This window comes from Brassica rapa, chromosome A07 (genome assembly GCF_000309985.2).
Source record: "Brassica rapa cultivar Chiifu-401-42 chromosome A07, CAAS_Brap_v3.01, whole genome shotgun sequence".
NCBI lineage: Eukaryota > Viridiplantae > Streptophyta > Magnoliopsida > Brassicales > Brassicaceae > Brassica > Brassica rapa.
The window spans coordinates 25,731,534-25,750,630 of record NC_024801.2 but is presented as its reverse complement, the minus strand read 5'-3'; the positions used below and the strand labels follow the sequence as shown (position 1 = coordinate 25,750,630).

Here is a 19,097-nt window from a genome sequence, read left to right as displayed (position 1 = left end):
CGGATAAAAGACGTTTTTTAGTTTTTTTAAATTTTAATTAAAAAAGCTAAGAACCATCTCTTAAATAAAAGATATAAGAATCGTCTTTTAACCGAAAAATATAAAAACAAAATGTCAAAATTATGAGTTATGAACCCCAGTTTCTTCATGCTCTAACGATATATCATATGATCACAACAATAAAAATGAATCAATGATAAAACTCGACGCAAATAACAAAATGTGTAGAAGGCTAGAACTAGAAGCCTCCACTCCACATCTTCGTGTCAACATAGGGGGTGATTGGTAGTTGCTGTAGGTGCTGTCCACAGCTCTATTTATTTCCACAGCATCAAATTCAGAGCAATCAAGCTTTAAATTCTTTTTTGAAACTACAGCTCTTAAAATATCCTACAGCTGTACAAGTGCTCTGCAGAGCCAAATATCCAAAGCAATTTTTTAGTGCTTCAATAAAATTCTACAGCAATAAAATCTAAAGCCACAGCAAAAAGTCTACAGATTTTTTTCTACAGCAAAATATTTAAAGCTACAGCCATTACCAATCGGACCCATAGTAACCACTCAGTGACAAAACAAATACTTTTCTAGGGATTCAACCTTAATTTTTTCTCCTTTTATAGATAGTCGAAATATGGAAAAAGAGATTGGAGACTTTATGATCATACGAAGTGCCGTTTATATGAACTGTGATCAAAGCCGTGACGTTCTCTCCAATACAAAATCAATATTTTAGTATATTAGTTAATCATTATATAATATTGTTACTAACCAATCTTCTTAAAAATTAAGTTAATAACTAAGCTATAATACGAATTAAAAGAATGTTTCGTTGGACTTCGATGGTTTGCATGGGGATATGAGCCCTACGTTGCGAGCTGTATAAAGAAGAGTATGATCTGAACAGAAGTTAACCAAACAAATCCAGAGTTCATTTTTAAAGAAATCTTTTTTCCTTCTTCGTTATTCTTTTTGAAGAAGTGAATCTGGACGAAGAATTAAGACCGTCAATTTTGGAACTTGAAACCATCAAATTCATCAAAAAATATATTCAAAGATCTTTTTTTTTTTGCATTCCTACTTGTATTTAAGCTTCTTGATTCATCAAAAAAATATATTCAAAGATCTTATTATTGCATCCCTACTTGTATTTAAGCTTCTTGATTCACCAAGAACCTTAGTTATATTTTCCACCTGTTTCCTACTATACCTTATTCGGGGTGGTGACTACTAAAACATGAAGGTTAGTTTCATTACTCATATTCATTGATATCTCAAATGGTGTCTGAAAATAAACATAAGTACATAAATGTTTTTTTCAGCTCTTTGGATGGATGCAGAACAAGCTACATGGGAAACAAGGGAACACTCATAGACCAAGCACATCCTCTGCTTCTTCTCGTAAGTAAAATTTACACAAACTTAGATAATATGGTCTACTTACCGTTGACACAAACCTTTTAATCTACCAAAGTTGTTGTCTACTTAAACCAAAAAAAAAGTTGTTGTCTACTTGAAACATGTGCAAAGCAACCCTCCCAATTAATTGGCTCTCTCATAATTTTATTTTATTATGCTTGTAAATCATAGATCAACCACGAGAGGAGTTCAGCGACTGGCCTCATGGATTACTTGCGATTGGAACGTTCGGTAGTGTGACTAAAGAGCAAATACCAATAGAGACTGTTCAAGAAGAGAAGCCCTCTAACTTGCACGTGGAAGGTCAAGCGCAAGATAGAGATCAAGATCTTTCCTCCTCCGGTGATTTAGAAGATTTCACTCCAGAGGAAGTTGGGAAACTGCAAAAGGAGCTGACGAAGCTCTTGACAAGAAAGAACAAGAAGAGACAGTCTGATGTGAACAGAGAACTTGCGAATCTTCCTCTGGATAGATTCTTGAATTGTCCTTCGAGTCTTGAAGTCGATAGACGAATCAGCAACGCTCTTTCTGGTGGTTGTGGAGATTGTGATGAGAACGAAGAAGACATTGAGCGTACAATCAGTGTTATCTTGGGAAGATGCAAAGCCATTTCTACAGAGAGTAACAGTAAGAAGAAGAAGACTAAGAAAGATTTGAGCAAAACCTCTGTCTCTTATCTCCTCAAGAAGATGTTTGTCTGTACAGAAGGGTTCTCTCCTCTTCCTAAACCTAGCGTGAGAGACACGTTTCAAGAATCAAGAATGGAAAAGGTACTATACTGAAGCTCATAACATATATATTTTTAATATTAATTATAGTGTTTTGTTTATGTAACTTATTAATTACATGCTATATACAGTTACTGAGGGTGATGCTACTCAAGAAGATTAATGCTCAAGCTCCCTCGAAGGAAACACCAACGAATAGATACGTGCAAGACAAGCAACAGCTTTCATTAAAGAATGAGGAAGAAGAAGGAAGTAGTAGTAGCGATGGGTGTAAATGGGTCAAAACAGATTCTGATTGTGAGTTTCATATCTTTTGATTTCTTATAATTAAATCTAAAATGGTTCATGAGCTGATTCGATCTTCTTCTTTTGGTTGCAGTCATTGTTCTTGAGATCTGATCCTAAGTTCTCCTTTTTTCATGTCCTTACAAGAAAGTACACAGGTAATAATCAAACTGAATAGTGAATATTAATTTCATTAGTTTTGCTTGTTCTAATTCTGAATCTGATATTGGATCTTATGTCTTTGCAGATAGAGGATCTTCATTCATATCAAGACACGGAAAATTCAAAAAGAAGTGATTCAATCAATTTTTCTTTTTCCTTCTGATGAAAGTTTTTGGGTATCTGTAGATCCCATGAGTTTCTCTTTTTTGCATGTTTGAGTCCATAAAACCAAACACGTTCTGGAAACTAAAACATTGGAATACAGTAATTTAAACATTTATACGAGTACATACATGTGTGTATATAAGGAGATAATTATATATATACATACATGTATGTAGTTGTGTATTTTTCAGGTGGATAACCTTAGTTTTATATAAAGACTTCCTCACTCTTTTTTTTTCTTTACACTTTGTTCTGTTCTGTCATATTTATTCAATAAAGTTGTTAATCACACAAACTGTGTGGGTCCTAAACGAAAGCATCCAAGTAGATTAGGACAACCATCGTCTCAGCCAGAATAGCCATGGAGTTACATGGATTCTAAGCATAAATCAATTTGGTGGGTTCCTTAATTATGAGTTAAGTTAAAATTAAAAATACATATAATTAGGTATTGTTGAGGATCTGTACTCTTCAACCTTAAATCTATTGACAAAACTTTCATCCAAGTGTTTTTTTTAACTTGTGATACTACTTGCTTACCTTTCTCCATAAGATTAAGAGCCAACAAAGTGCCACACTTGGTATGGTCACTAGAATATTGCTAAATAAGGAGGTTATCCGCTCTAAAAGTGTCGTCGTGGAAGACAACCTGAACCATAGAGTGATGAGGACCCTTAATTGTTACACCTTAAAGGTTGCAATGTTCAAGTCTCATTAGCTTAACTGAAAAAAACATCAAAAACAAAACCTAGATGCTATAGAATATAAATGACACTTAGAATGAAACTAATATTACATGCTGTAGTTTTTTGAGATTAAAGATTTCTGCCTAGAATAGAAGAACCTTCATGTTTCAAAAAAAAATTATATGGCTTGTTGCTTGTGATAACAGTTTTAGAATCGGCCAGTTTTCATTTTATGAGCTAACTTGTAACTCGACTACTTCCAGGTTCATCTCCTAAATATGAAATCCAGTTTTCATGGACCATATATTTCAAAACACAGTTAAAAGGCCCACTATAAAATCGAAAATATAGTTGTCGGCTGAACCCTCTGAGTAAACCAGAGGCTTACAGGTTCAACCATTTCAGTAGAACCTTCCAACATCTGGAAACGATCAAAGGAGCAACTCTTTGACAGCCGTACGATCAAAACTCATTTGACACATCTCAGTTTCTCACTGACTTCCTCTCAGTCATCAGCTTTCTCCTTCTCTTTCTTCAGATCTCTGCTTCTTCTCCTCGGTTTCAATGTCGCTCCATCTTCTTCTCCTTCTTCTGCTACTATCCCTTGGAGCACCTTCTTTGCTCCAAGCGTCGGTGCATGAGTACCGTAGCGAGAGATTCATGTCCAAAGGCAACGCCTTTGTCTTCCACGGCGGCAGTGAAGGCATCTACTCCTCTTCTCCCTCCGACAACTTCTCCTCCGACTCTGATTCCCTCTCCTCCTTTATCCGGTAAAGTTCTATGATTCCGTTTCTTTAACTAAAGTTTCCTCTTTTAAATCTGCTTAGGATCTGACTTTGTAATCAGAACCCATTAGGATTCTTCGTCTACGAGTTGGATCTTAGAGCTGATTAAGTTCGTTTGTATACAGTTCTTAGCTGTTTCTCGGTGAAAGTTTCTTACTTTGAAACTCTGTGTGTGTCCTCTCTGAGTAAGCATTGCTTCCACGTGTCAAAGATTTGAACTTTCATTGTGTTTTGAGTAAAATCTTAGCTGTTTCTCTGTAAAAGTTTCTAACTTTGAAACTCTGTTTGTATCCTCTCTGAGTAAACATTTCTTCCACGTGTCAAAAGAGCTGAACTTTCCTCGTGTTTGAGTAACATCTTAGCTGTTTCTCTGTGAAAGCTTCTTACTTTGAAACTCTGTGTGTGTCCTCTCTGAGTAAACATTGCTTCCACGTGTCAAAGAGTTGAACTTTCCTTGTGTTTGAGTAACATCTTAGCTGTTTCTCTGTGAAAGTTTCTTACTTGCTAATGCATTTAACAGTTTTGAGAAGATCACATTCCGGAGACCCGAGGAAGCTTCCAACACCTCTTCATTACCTATCCACGCCGTCCTTTTCGAGGTAGAAGACAGGGAGAACATCGGAGGATCAGCTTACGGTGGGCAGAGAGCTGTCTGCTGCACATCTGATCTCGCCAAACTCGGTGTTTGCTCACACGGAGAGATCATCCACCATCCTTCTTCTAAAGACTCCTCCTGGCCTCAAGTCTTCGGTGTTTCCTTTGTTGAGAATGATTTGTCTGCTACGCTGCTTACAAGATCGATTCAGATCACTAGGACAGGAATGTATAACCTCTACTTCATCCACTGTGATCCTGCTCTCAAGGACTTGGTCGTTGAAGGCAAAACCATCTGGAAAAACCCTGGAGGATACTTACCAGGTAGAATGGCTCCGTTGATGTACTTCTACGGGTTCATGTCTCTCGCCTTTGTGCTCCTCGGAGTCTTCTGGTTCTCCCAGTGCGCTAGGTTCTGGAGAGAAGTGCTTCCCTTGCAGAACTGTGTAACTTTAGTGATAACGCTTGGGATGTGCGAGATGGCGCTTTGGTACTTCGACTACGCTGAGTTCAACGAGACTGGTGTTAGACCAACGGTGATCACCGTATGGGCAGTCACGTTTGGGTGTATCAAACGCACGTGCGCACGTGTCATCATCCTTATGGTTTCGATGGGGTACGGTGTCGTGAGGCCTACGCTTGGTGGGTTTACATCGAAGGTGATCATGCTTGGTGTCACTTTCTTCGCTGCTTCCGAGACTCTTGAGCTGTTGGAGAATGTTGGTGCGGTTAGTGACTTCTCAGGGAAAGCGAGACTGTTTTTGGTTCTCCCCGTTGCGGTGTTGGATGCTTTCTTCATCATATGGATATTCAAGTCGCTTTCGGCTACTTTCAAGAAGCTTCAGACGAGGAGGCTGTTGGTGAAGTTGGATGTGTACAGGAAGTTCACTAACGCTTTGGCTGTAGCTATCTTGGTTTCCGTTGGTTGGATTTGCTACGAGGTAATGTAACAGAAACAACTGTCTTTTAATCTCATAATCTGTAACTAAAGTTTTTTTTAACTTGTTGGCAGCTTTACTTTAAGTCTAAAGATGTTTACAATGAGCATTGGCAAAACGCTTGGATCATTCCAGCCTTTTGGCAGCTTCTCTCCTTCTCGCTCCTGATTGTTATCTGCTCTCTCTGGGCTCCATCTCAGAACTCGACTAGGTAACACCATGTTCGAGAAGAGGATTTTGATATGTGATTAAGAAGCTTGGTATTGTTTTTACCGTTATGATCTTCTTGTAGGTATGCATTCTCTGGATCTTCTGGTGATTCGAGCGGGGAGTTTGAGAAGGATGATTACACACTGACCCTCATTAAACCATCTCCGGTTCCTTCTCATGAAGCCAAGAGCGTCTCAGAAGCTAGATCTTTGCCTGACCAAGAAGATGCAGAAGAAGATTTGGAGGAAGACAAAAGAGAGTGAAGTAGTGAAGACACAATAGTTACAATAGATCTTCCTCTACTTTGACACTTCTTTCTCTCTTTATAGACATCTCAAAGTTTTATTATATGTATTTCTTGTAGGTCACGTGAGTTTTAGTTTTGTACAATACTAAGGTCAAGAGACCAACCAAAGCAGCCTTTGTCTTCGGTGTTTTATAGTGCTTTAGTTTGTGTACCCATGTTTTTGTTACCATATGTAATGTTGAAATTTCATTTTCCTAAGTTGCATCTTACACTAAAACTTGGTGTTTTGTTGCAACTTATGAAGGAGGACACGAAGAGGTCAAGAAAGAGGATAAGACATTATGAATAGTGCTTTGTAACATATGCTTTGCTTCTATTCTATCTGCTTCGTGTTAAGCTGAACCCTGTGAACTTTCTCAAACAGAGCGTTAAAAGATTTAAAACACTCTTTAAAGCACTTCTTGAGACACCTGATGCAAAGCTTCCCTTAGTGCGTAACGTCCCTTCCCTTCATCTTTTAAGCAATACAAGACTTTAACCCAAGGGGCTCTTTGGCAATGCGTAGAGGCTTGTAATAGTTAAGTAAATCATATTTTTCACAAACACACTTGAAAAGTGGGTATTATATAATTAACTTAAATAGCTTTTATAACCAACATATAAATTTGTGTAATATACGTTACAGAATACGGGTTTGATACCAACTACCAAGCATGCAAATCTAAAGACACATATGTTATGGTCATATTACATATGGAGCATATAAAGAAGCTGCAGTTAGTATCTGTCGGCGTCAAAGCATAAATTAGCTTTCATCCATTGTCGTGAGGGACCTAGACCCGTCTCATCGAATGTTTGAAACGTAAACTTTTCTATTTGGGCGTCACACATTAATGATAAATACAAACGAGTGTTTATATATTATCTTTCAAAATTGTCATCTAAACAACGTAATACGAGTGAAACGTCATAAGGACGCATTAACAAACATTACATACTATCACATAGTTTTGTATATTATATAATTTGCAGTCGGTTTTTCCCTTTCCGGATAACCTTAGATACAACAAACAATGTAGATATATATGAATCGTCATGTGAAACTGTGAATCTTGCTTTGGTTTTGTGGAGTAGAATCGCGCAGCAATGCATCACTAAATACATATATTATATATTTGTATGTATATAGACTCATGTTGCTGTTCAACTTGTAGATATATGTAAATGGTTTGAAAAAGTCTTCAGAGCATTATATTCTGATCGACAAGATCTTGCAAGTTGCGATGAATAGTCATTTGATATTTTTTTCCCCTTGGCACCATCGTAGGATATTTATTGTAGAATATTTTGTCTCATACTTTTGAATTATTTGAGTCCCCGGTTGGTGTTGGATTTTATATAAAGAAAATTCAACGCAAACCTTAATTAAACCAATAATGTGACGTTTTGGTATAGTATGCTTTTTTTTAGTGAAATTTTTAGTATAGTATTCAACTGAGCAAAATACAAAGAAATCCATAAAGACCATCTCCAATGGTACACAAAAATTTATTGTATATTTCATTTTAAAATAGAGTAACTCTATTATAGAGTTGAATTTGCTCAAGTTCACTATATAATAGAGTGAAATATAGAGTAATGTTGTTTTTTAATTATATTATAGAGTGAACCGTTGAAACAAATTCAACTTTATAATAGAGTTAGAGTTACTTTTTTTAATATGAAATATAAAGTAAATTTTTGTGTTCCATTGGAGATGTCCTAAGCAAACTCTCAAGAGGACAATTCTCAAAAGTCAAAAAACACAAGTATTTTGAGTTTATATGCTGCTTAAATATTAATAGGTCTCCGATATATCTTCTCACTTTTCAGTTTCGATATACTATGTGAACTTGTAACAAAAATTCAATTGTGAATATGCTAAAAACAAAAGGAAAAGAATGAGAAAACACGCAAATCATGCATGAATTATGGGTGTAGTACCCGTTCAGATGTCTATACGTGTTGGAATCCTAATTGTCACATAACCACAGAATAATACTTTCACGTGTTCTAAAAACACTCTTGTCGGGGATAAGTATTCATCGATGCACTAGTTCTAAAACAGTCAATGGGTTCCACAAATTCATTTCCTCAGCCGACGCGAGGGATATAGTCCGTTACGACAATGGCCTTTGTAACCCCCTCAGTTATGTCCATCAATTACAAAAATGCCACTAATATAAGAACAAAATCGTAAATAACAATAATTGTTAACGCCTTCCTGTAACGTCGCCGTCAACTATTTTCCTCCTTTTTTAAAATTTTACTGCAGACATAAGGAAAACGTGCAGAAGTTGTAACGAATATTGGTTTTGGTTTTGTGCTGAACTAAACTAATTTATTTGCCATGGCTTATTAGTCTGTTTATTTATTTGTGAGGACTTAAAGCCACATAAACTTATTGACATAATATAAAAGAGCATGAGCAGAAGAAGCTCAAGACATTTATCTTCTTGTAAGTTTTAGCCTTGATTTCTAACGTGTGCAAACCATACAAGAACAAGAATCTTGTGTTGCAGTATCATCACAGTATGTCGACCGGACAAGCACCAGAGAAGTCCAACTTTAACCGGAGATGTAGTTTGCTCAGCCGGTACTTGAAGGAGAAGGGAAGTTTCGGAGATATAGTTATAGGCTTGGCTCGAAAGTCCGATCTTGAGCTTGCCGGAAAAAACGATCACAGAGGTATTTATTTCTCTCATTCTCTGACACGGCTGCCGCCGACAAAGACCCAGCTTTTGTTTTAATATTTTCCACTAAATAAAACACATGGATTTATCACAAATCTGAGAAAATATTCAAAAATCATTTCTTATAAATTCTAGATTGATTTCTGATTTTTATTAATGAGTTAACTCAATTTTATCCGTCCAGCTTAGCTTAGCACAATCCCAAACAAAATCATGATTTTGGCGTAAATATTAGATTTTTAGGCTTAAATTCCCATTTTTTAATCTAAAAACATGGTAATATATGTAGGTTGAAGACATTGTTGTTTGAAAAAAAATAAGATTTTGCAATATGATTTTATTAAATTTGATTTATTTTTTTGGTTAATTATATAGCTCAACAAAATGCAATAGAGAAGGCAAACATTTCTGAAAGCAGACCCTTCAAGTTGACTCAGAAGCAACTTTCAGTAGGTGAAACCTCTATTTCTTCCAGAGGCAAAGCCATAGATGTCGTCGATCTAAGGTTATCTAGTTTTGATCTCTTGGTATTGAAATAAAAAGTCCAATCGTGATGTATGGAGCTTAACCAAATGAAATTTATTTTATTTCAGTGAACCGAGAAACGTACCGGAGCCTAAAAATTCCCAGCTGACCATATTTTTCGGCAGTAAAGTTATAGTTTACAACGAGTTTCCTGAAGACAAAGCCAAGGAGATAATAGAAGCAGCCAAAGAAGCAAATCCAGTTGCTGTTGACTCAAAGAAGACTCAGAATCACATGAATCTTGATATCAACATTAGCAACAAAAGCAACGTTGTGATTCCTGATCTTAATGAACCAACGAGTTCTGGAAACAACGATGATCATCAAACAAAGGAGCAACATCAAGTCGTGGAACGTATCGCAAGAAGAGCCTCTCTTCATCGGTTCTTTGCTAAACGAAAAGACAGGTAGAAAAACCAAACTGGAACATGTGTCTGTCCTGAATTGGTCGTAGTATATACATAGATTAAGACCAAAACCTTTTCTAGTTTAGAAAAGTATATCTAATGAGCTCAACTTATTAGAATAGTGATGCTTCGATGTTTTTGTTGGAATCCATTGTTGTGATATATGCGCTATAGTTTACAAGTTTAATATCTGATTTTCAGGGCTGTGGCTAGAGCTCCGTATCAAGTGAACCAAAACGGTGGTCATGTTCCTCCCAAGCCACAAATGGTCGGTCCATCAGTAGAGGCAGGACAACACTCACGACAGCCTGCAACACCCTCAAAACCACAGAGACATAACGATATGTCGATGGAAGTGGACGAAGAAGAACGGTGTTCAAAAGATCTCGAACTCAAGCTTTAGGACCAGACCCGTCCCTTCTATAAGGCCAATAAAGCATTGGTTTCAGGCCACATATTATAAATACAAAAAATAGACCACATTTTCAAAAATTACTTGTAGCTTAGACGGGAAAAGTAAGAGATGTTAGACCTTTTGGTCTCTAGTTCGAACCAGACCACAGCCAGTTTTAAATATATTTTTCATTGGTAATTTTTATGAAGGGCCACGTTATTTGACAGGCTTTAAGCCTCATAAATCTTTGGGACGGCACTGTTTAGGACGTATAAAAATTCAAGAGTGCACGTTTGCAGTTTAACTTACTGAGGATTTGAAGCCATAGATTGAATGATTTATATATTATTTCGTTTACTTTTTTGTCAAAATATGTAATTCCATCTGGTTTAGATTCTTCGTAACTGTATTACATAGTCATACTTTCTTTAGAATAAGTGGGAAGATATTTTGGCCTTTCTCTTTTATTCCAAAAACAGTCGACAACCTTGAAATCTCGTCTCCAGCTGCTGAAGCTACGTTACAACCAGCTAAACTCTGTATCATATATAAAACTCTTAAGTGAGCATTGACCTCACTGCTCAGCCATCTTCACCATCGAACAGTACCTTCCAAAGCATTAAGCTGATTCTGCGTTAACCAATGTGAGCTAAGCAACTCTCTCTCTCTTCCTTACTTCAAATTAATGAAGATACTCGAGAGCTAATTTTTATTGAATTCAAGCGAGCCCTTATGCAGAGTGGGCATAACGAGATAAAAAAAACATTTGTATTATATCCTCCAAAATATTAGTGATTAATATGTATATATCATTCAGCCTCTAAATGATTAAGCTGATTCTGCGTTAACCACCTATTTCTCTAAAGTTTGGCTTCTGCGTTAACCATCTTCACCATGGTGTTACTATGGTTAGTACCATACCATTCTCTATCTATGTCTGCTTCCTAGTGCCGTTTTTCTAAAACTAGCAAAATTTCAAAAGCGCATAGATTGATTAAAAGCCTAATCGTCCCATATGCTTTTTTTTTTTTAAACGCTGAATCATTCATTCTAAAATAAGTTCATGACCAAACTGGTCAATACATAGATGCATAAGAAACTGTACTGCAAAAATAGACCACTACAAAAGATGAAATTGCAAGAGACTATATGGATACCAGTAGGTACCATTCAATGTAAATTATTATTAAATGAATTCAAACTATTTATAAAAGCAATGTAAATTTTCTTTATAATAGTAATATACAGATTTTATTTATATAAATTCAATGATAATATTGAACTTTAAATTTATAAGAAATAAGATTTCAAAATCATATATATTCAAGCGACACAAATCAATTACATGCAATATTAATATTTTAATATTAAGTTACAAAAAAAAAAGTAATATTTTAATTAAAATTATGTTAGTATCATTTTAGTTTTGATGTCAAATTTGCAACATTTATTGAAACGATGTTACTATTGTATCTGTTTATATAAGTGATGTTAAGCCAAATTAGTGATTGTATCAATCATTTAAATGATGTAAACTTTGTGAAATTATACAATGCAATTTAGTAATTAGTGTCAAACGAGTACAACCACAATCTTCCACATACAAGTAAACTCGTGGGGGAGGGGAAACCATTCAAATTCTAATCATGTGGGAAGTTAATTGGATTTTGCGTTCTTACAAGGGATCCCTTTGTAAAACAAAAAGATTCAAATATCTTTTCACTCTACAATATGCTTCAAAATTAAACTACTTCACTAAAATGTCAACTCAGGAATGTCCAAGATGAAATGAAGGCATTAGTTTGGGCCTCAATCCTAAGTCCTAACAAATTGGGCCTAAAATTCTAATAATCTCTACAGTGAGTGGGCTTTAAAAGTCTAATTTACACTTATGCCACTCTCGTCTGCTTCCTTGTGCTCTTTCTAAAACCCTAACAAGCAGCTTAAAGCTTTTGTAGAATCTCAAAAAAAAAACAGAGAGAGATCGATTAAACCTTAATCATGTCGGAACCAAAGCCAACGAAGGAGATGAAAGCTCTCACAACATCAGAGATAGCTTCATTCGCCTCCTCTCTCGGCTTACCTTCATCTCTCCCTTCTTCCGGCTTCAACGATTCTGATTTCCGCAAACCCCCAAAACCCCAGAAACGGAAGAACCCTAAGAAGGAAGGAGACACAATCAAGCCCAATCCGAAGGAAGCTAAGAAGCAAACCTCCAAAGACGCAGCTCCGGCGAAGCAGACGGTGAACACTAAGCCTAAGCCAAAGGCTGATTTTTTATCGATTGAGGACGAGAACAGTGGCTTCAAGGCGAAGCGGTTCGAAAAGTTCAAGACTTTGCCTAAGCTTCCGTTGGTGAAAGCGAGTTTATTAAGCTCGGAGTGGTATAACGACGCGGAGGAGCTGGAGGAGAAGGTCTTTAGCAGGAAAGTGGCGGTGGGGGATGTGATGGGTGTGGTGGAGGTGAAGAGGGAGATGGGGGAGAGGCTGATGTGGCAGTACGCTGAGGACTTTGTGGCGTCGAAAGGGAAGAGTGGAGATATGAAGATGGTGATATCTGCTCAGAAGTCTGGGACGGTGGCTGATAAAATCACTGCCTTTGAGATTATGGTTGGGGAGAATCCTATTGCTAATATGAGGTCTCTTGATGCCTTGTTGGGTAAGTTTTTTTTTGGTGATGTGTCTGTTTGTTTTTATCTGCACAAACAAAACACTTGTTGAGTTGTTTTTGATTGCAGGAATGGTGACTTCAAAGGTTGGAAAGAGATTCGCATTCAAGGGTCTTAAGGCTCTATCTGAAATTTTGATCAGGCACTTTTTTTCTTACTCTCCCATGTCAGTTCTTGTATTATTTTTATTTGGCTCTCATTAAGTGAGTTTTTTTTTGTGTGTTTCCAGGCTGTTACCTGATCGCAAGCTGAAGACGCTTTTACAGCGACCTTTGAACAGCATTCCTGAAACTAAGGATGGTTACTCACTTTTGCTGTTTTGGTACTGGGAAGAATGCTTGAAACAGAGGTAAAACATCTACTTCCAGAGAGAATATACTTTCTAGTTTATTTCGAAATGTAGTTTGCTTAAATCATGCCACGAGCTATGTGTCCAATCTCTGTATCGTGTGTTGGTATTTGGTAACTGTTCTGGTTTGATTGGTCACTTGAAGGATTACTATACTGACTTTGTAGGTATGAGCGCTTTGTTAACGCCCTTGATGAATCATCTAAGGATATGCTTCCAGAGCTAAAAGACAAGGCTTTAAAGGTATATCTTATTACCACTCTGCTCCTCTTTACTGATTTCCAGGTTTTTTATTCTTTATGAGTTATCATATTATACATTTGAATAGTTTCATGGTAGATGTTTGAGTGTTCAAATAAACCCGATTGTTTTTTTTTTGTGTGTAGTAACATGATCAGGATAATAACTATTGTATTGATTTTTTTTTGTTTTGTTTTGGTGTTAGACTATATACTTCATGCTGACAAGCAAATCAGAACAGGAGCGGAAGTTGCTTGTGTCATTGGTGAACAAGGTATTGTCAACTGTACTTTGGAATATTTATATACATGTAATAAAATTTTATCAACTGTGATCCCTCTAAATGTTCCTTTGGATTAACTTTACACAGTTAGGAGATCCTCAAAACAAAAGTGCGTCTAATGCTGATTTTCACCTGACAAACCTTTTGGCTGATCATCCTAATATGAAGGTTTGAACTATTCAACCTTCTTATGTCATGTGTCTGGATTTTGTTGATTATTTGGTTGTTTGGAGTCTTCTCTTCGGCTTAAAGGTGTAGTGATATTTGCAGGCTGTGGTGATTGATGAAGTTGACTCCTTTCTCTTTCGTCCTCATCTTGGGCTACGTGCAAAGTATCACGCTGTATGTTCTTTTATTTTCTGTTCATATTTTCAAACAAATTTCTTTTCTCCATTCATATACTCCTATTATTATTATTATACTTTGGCTTCTTTTGACTTCGATGGGAAACAATTTTACTGAGATACATGTTATTTTCTGAAACCATACTTATTATAACCCTGTAAATTTTCACAGGTCAACTTTCTGAGCCAAATTCGATTGAGCCACAAAGGAGAGGATCCAAAGGTGGCAAAACGCCTTATTGATGTGTATTTTGCCCTGTTTAAGGTATATAACTAACTCGCATCTAAATTCCATACAAGTGAGAAATCAAAATATTCCTCCCCGTTTCCACCTTCTTTCATGATCTCCAAGGCGTCTACTACCCTAAATGTTCTCTTCTGCGTGTCAATAGTCATAACATGACGTGTTCCGAGTCTGAGACATATGAATGTGTTTCCATTTTTGTAGGTTTTAACCACAGAAGCAAACAAGAAACCAGGCACAGATGACAAAGCGGCTGATAAGAAAAATGCCAACTCAAAGGACTCAAAAGAAGACAAAGCGGCTGATTCACCTGTTGAATTGGATTCCAGAATTCTATCAGCTCTACTTACGGTTAGTCCGGATGTGTGTGGTGTATGTAATTAATAGCATTGAGACTTTACAGTTCAACTTATTCCTTATTATTCCATCACTGCAGGGAGTTAACAGAGCTTTTCCATATGTTTCTACTGACGAGGCCGATGATATAATTGATTCTCAAACGCCGGTGCTTTTTAAATTGGTAAATTCTGAAAGCCTCATCATATAAGTTTTGTTTCAAAAGTTGCAACCAGGAAGTTAATAAAGATTATTGAATCTTGAATGTTTATGCAGGTACACTCGAAGAATTTCAATGTGGGAGTTCAATCACTGATGCTTCTTGACAAAATCTCATCCAAGAATAAGATCGTCAGTGATAGATTTTACCGTGCATTGTATTCGAAGCTTCTACTCTCCTCGGCAATGAATTCTTCAAAGGCAAGTTAAATTTTGTCTCGTCCTGGCATGAACCTTATATATTCTTTTCTCCATAACTCTGTTAGTTTGCCGTTCTTAATTTCAGGCTGAAATGTTTATTGGGCTTCTCCTTAGAGCCATGAAGAACGATATAAATATAAAGCGTGTGGCTGCCTTCTCCAAAAGAATCTTGCAGGTCGGTAACATGAATATATGATTCACCAAAACCCATCTTTTGTCGTTTTAGTTTCATTGATATTGATGACTATATTCATATTAGTTGGTACTATGTTTGAATCTTGTTTCTTTTGTTATCTTGATTATTGATGTTAGCACATAAAGATTGATGGCATTAGCACACTGTATTGAAATTTTTTGTCATCTCTAAAGTTTACTCTTATATACTTTGACTAGGTTGCGCTACAACAGCCACCACAGTACGCCTGTGGATGTCTTTTCCTTCTGTCTGAGGTGCTAAAATCAAGACCACCTCTTTGGTAAGCTTTTTTTTGTTCTGTTAAACACATTTCTTAATGGCTTTTCTCCGGTTGATTATTCAATGGGTCTTTCTATTTTTTACCATGCAGGAACATGGTGGTCCAGAGGGAATCAGTTGTGGAAGAAGAAGATGTAGAACATTTCGAGGATGCTAAAGATGAAGATGATATTGATCCCATTAAGGAAGCAGAGAAAGAAAAGAATGATGTTAAAGAGGACAAAATCACAAGTAAAGATGATGATGATGATTCTTCAGATGACGAAGAGGCTTTAGCGGTCAGGCAATCTGATGAAGAAGAAGATGATGATGCTTCTGATGATGGTGAAGAGTTATTTATTAAAGAAACTCCCAAAGAAACCATAGAGGTTTCTAATGATAGTGGCAAAAAAATTCAAGCGCCATTGAAATCAAGTTGTCTTCCCGGAGGATACGATCCTCGCCATAGAGAGCCTTCTTACTGGTCAGTTAATCTCATCTTTCATCCCAATAATTACATATGCACTTCTAATTAGTATTGGCAGCTTTCTTGATACTATTATATATTCTTGGTTGTAACTGAATCATTTATTTCAAATTTAACAGTAACGGAGACCGTGTGAGTTGGTGGGAATTGGTGGTACTTGCTTCACACGCTCACCCCTCGGTGGCTACTATGGCTGCAACACTTCTCTCAGGAACTACTATAGTTTACAACGGAAACCCTCTGAATGATTTATCTCTAACTGCTTTCTTGGATAAATTCATGGAGAAGAAACCAAAACAGAACACTTGGCATGGTGGCTCCCAGATCGAACCTTCCAAGAAGGTAAACATCTCAACATGTACAGCTTGAAACTATTTTGTAATCTATATTCACCTGTAATGGTTTACTTATTCTTCTTCATGTGCAGCTTGACATGTCAAACCAGATGATTGGATCTGATATTCTAAGGTTAGCAGAAGAAGATGTGTCTCCTGAAGATTTAGTCTTCCACAAGTTCTACGTGAACAAGATGAACAGTACGAAGCAATCAAAGAAAAAGAAGAAGAAGAAGCTACCTGAAGAAGAAGCTGCTGAAGAGCTTTACGATGTGAACGATGGCGATGGTGGAGGTGACTACGATAGTGACGTCGAATTCGAAGCTGGCGATGAGAGTGACAATGAGGAGATTGAGAATCTGTTGGATGATGTTGATGATGACGCTGTGGAAGAAGAGGGTGGTGAATATGATTATGATGATCTGGATAAAGTTGTGGGGGATGATGATGAGCTTGTGGATGATGCAAGTGATGCAGAGATGGACGACACAGAGATGGATATGCTTGATGGTGAAGATGTGGATGAGGATGGTGATGATGTTGGTGATGATGGTGGTGATGAAGATGAAGATGATGATGATGATGGTGGTGGTGGTGTTGGTGGTAACAAGAAAAAGAAGGAAAAAGGAAAACGGAAATCTCCATTTGCGAGTCTTGAAGAGTACGAGCATTTGATAGACGAGGATGATTCAAAGTCGAAAAGAAAAGAAACATCAGAGCCCAAAAAGAAGAAAAAGAAGAAGACGACCAAAGCGTCAGAATAAAGAATGATGCATTGAAGCAAAAGGAAAGACTCGTATTGCTTGCTACGCAAGGCTTCTTTTGTGCTGTTGAGTTGTACTAAAACTCTGGAGACAGTTACTCCAATTTTGTGGTGTTTTGTTATCTATTCTACTTTAAGTTTTCATTTTTTTAGACAAAAGATTTTGTATGATTATGTTTTTCTAATCACTTGAGGCTTGATCCTTGAAACCATGATTCAAAATATCCTTTGTATCCGTAATTGTGTCACTTTCATCAGTTTTGAGTGTTTTTCATTGTTTACATTTATTTACATACAAATATTGATACTATTTGGTATAATTTCTTCTTGGTATAGTGAAAGCATCATGGTAGGCGTGCGAGTACAAGTTGAAACAGTGGTAATTGGGTAGTTAGTTTAAATCATACTAGATCTTTAATTGAGTGATTTGAATGATTAAGACATGCTTAGATCATATGTAACCTTAAAATCCTACTTTTTTGGGGAAGAAGCCAACCTCTCATTTAAAGTTTAAAAACATTTCCAAGCCTAAACACATTATCAAAAGTAGAACTTTTAAACATGAGAGAGTTATACTGAGAGACACAATCTGTCTTTCATTTACCTAAAGAGACACATTCTCTCTTTGACACACTTTCTCATGACAGCTGTCTTTTTGTGGACAGAAATAACCCTACTTTTTGTGTAAAGAGAAATGTGTTTATTTTAAGAAAGAAAACGTAAGTTGAGCATAATGAAACTAAGTTTGCTTTTAGTTGCAATAAATAATAAAAGTTAAAACGAAAAAGTAGATATATGGGTAAAAGTGATTTTTTTGGAACGTTGGATCTATTTACAGACGCAAGATCTAACGATAGATTTTTCTTTTGGTTTATAACAAAAAAGTATCTGAACAAAATCTAATTGTATAATATGAAAAGAAATACAAACGTTTACAAAATGCAAAAACAATTATCTTATAGAGATCTCGTAAATACCCAGAATATGGAAGACAAATGTGGGATCTTCATAGTTATCCATATCTCATCTCACTACCATTTATCTAACCATTGCGCACTTGACCACCCCCCCCCCCAACCTGATGTCCACATCCACCACATCCACACAATTGCCGTCCACACCGATCACATCCACACATCCTCTGTCCACAGCAGTCACATCCGCACCTCACATATCCCCGACAACAACATCAACAACATTAATGAGATAGATACATAATAGCTACTGCTTACAAGGATGCATAAGCTGCAACGGGTTCTGGGTAGTGGAACGGTGATCGACCAAAGTGTAGTTAATACCTAGAACGGTGATGAAACTCCCATTATTAGTGGTTGGATTGGGGGTCCTCATGTGTGTTGCGGATGTGACTCTCGTGGTTTGTGTGATTGTTGTGGTGGTCGGGTGTGTTGTGGATGAGACTCTCGTGGTTAGGGGGATTGTTGTTGTGTCGGGAGTGTTGTGGTCAAGGCTCAGTGTATGGATGCCGATGTTGGCAACAATTCGAGTGTGATCTTGTAGGCTTTGATCTGGGTGGAGATTGTGTTGTGTGGCATATTGGCTAATGATAGGGGAGTGGCTTCCAAGTGATTCTTGTTCCTCCGGCAGAAGTGGGACCTGAGAAAGAAAATAAAAAGAGTCAGTGAAAGAGCGTTTGTATGATGAAGCGTCGTGTTATGTAAGTGTCTAGAGTGCAGTCTCACCGAAATGTAGGGCGCAGTTGAAGATTGTCTGGGAAACAATGGTGGCGAGAAAGAACAGTCGGCGGTGGAGAGAAATAGAGTTCGAGAAAATCACGAAAGGGAGATTAGGAAATTAGAGACGATTTCAGATCTAGAAGATTAAGATTCAATTTCTCTTGCATCTGATGTCGTAGATCAATTTGTAAATCGAAAAGATATC

The 19,097-nt window shown here is 36.9% G+C and overlaps 4 protein-coding genes across 6 annotated transcripts; all 4 read left to right on the top strand.

Annotated features, from left to right (window-relative positions):
- Window positions 1–562: 562 nt before the first annotated feature.
- Window positions 563–2,999, top strand: LOC103831755. 2 transcript variants are annotated; one of them, XM_009107662.3, is made up of 6 exons: window positions 563–1,240; window positions 1,320–1,398; window positions 1,588–2,186; window positions 2,276–2,441; window positions 2,524–2,582; window positions 2,674–2,999. In XM_009107662.3, exons 1-5 carry the CDS (start codon window positions 1,235–1,237, stop codon window positions 2,541–2,543), a joined length of 870 nt encoding a protein of 289 aa, XP_009105910.1. In that variant the 5' UTR covers window positions 563–1,234; the 3' UTR covers window positions 2,544–2,582; window positions 2,674–2,999. The 2 variants fall into 2 exon arrangements, with proteins under 2 accessions (XP_009105910.1, XP_009105908.1); XM_009107660.3 differs by having other exon boundaries at window positions 2,524–2,587; window positions 2,677–2,999.
- An 835-nt stretch (window positions 3,000–3,834) lies between these two features.
- On the top strand, window positions 3,835–6,474 carry LOC103831754 (transmembrane protein 87B). The gene is made up of 4 exons (XM_009107659.3): window positions 3,835–4,212; window positions 4,748–5,762; window positions 5,834–5,970; window positions 6,052–6,474. Exons 1-4 carry the CDS (start codon window positions 4,007–4,009, stop codon window positions 6,230–6,232), a joined length of 1,539 nt encoding a protein of 512 aa, XP_009105907.1. The 5' UTR covers window positions 3,835–4,006; the 3' UTR covers window positions 6,233–6,474.
- A 1,999-nt stretch (window positions 6,475–8,473) lies between these two features.
- On the top strand, window positions 8,474–10,670 carry LOC103831753 (protein TIFY 11B). Its single transcript, XM_033274216.1, has 5 exons — window positions 8,474–8,680; window positions 8,740–8,943; window positions 9,324–9,453; window positions 9,542–9,880; window positions 10,082–10,670. Coding segments are annotated over exons 1-5 (876 nt in total). The 5' UTR covers window positions 8,474–8,679; the 3' UTR covers window positions 10,284–10,670.
- A 1,502-nt stretch (window positions 10,671–12,172) lies between these two features.
- On the top strand, window positions 12,173–17,481 carry LOC103831752 (CCAAT/enhancer-binding protein zeta). Of its 2 annotated transcripts, XM_033274215.1 has the most exons (17): window positions 12,173–12,933; window positions 13,013–13,085; window positions 13,173–13,292; window positions 13,460–13,535; window positions 13,738–13,806; window positions 13,903–13,983; window positions 14,086–14,157; window positions 14,332–14,424; window positions 14,608–14,754; window positions 14,840–14,923; window positions 15,016–15,159; window positions 15,245–15,334; window positions 15,553–15,635; window positions 15,726–16,097; window positions 16,220–16,442; window positions 16,528–16,974; window positions 17,006–17,481. In XM_033274215.1, the coding sequence occupies exons 1-17, from the start codon at window positions 12,276–12,278 to the stop codon at window positions 17,108–17,110; spliced, it is 2,937 nt and encodes a 978-aa protein (XP_033130106.1). In that variant the 5' UTR covers window positions 12,173–12,275; the 3' UTR covers window positions 17,111–17,481. The 2 variants fall into 2 exon arrangements, with proteins under 2 accessions (XP_033130106.1, XP_009105905.1); XM_009107657.3 differs by having other exon boundaries at window positions 12,175–12,933; window positions 16,528–17,479.
- Window positions 17,482–19,097: the final 1,616 nt, after the last annotated feature.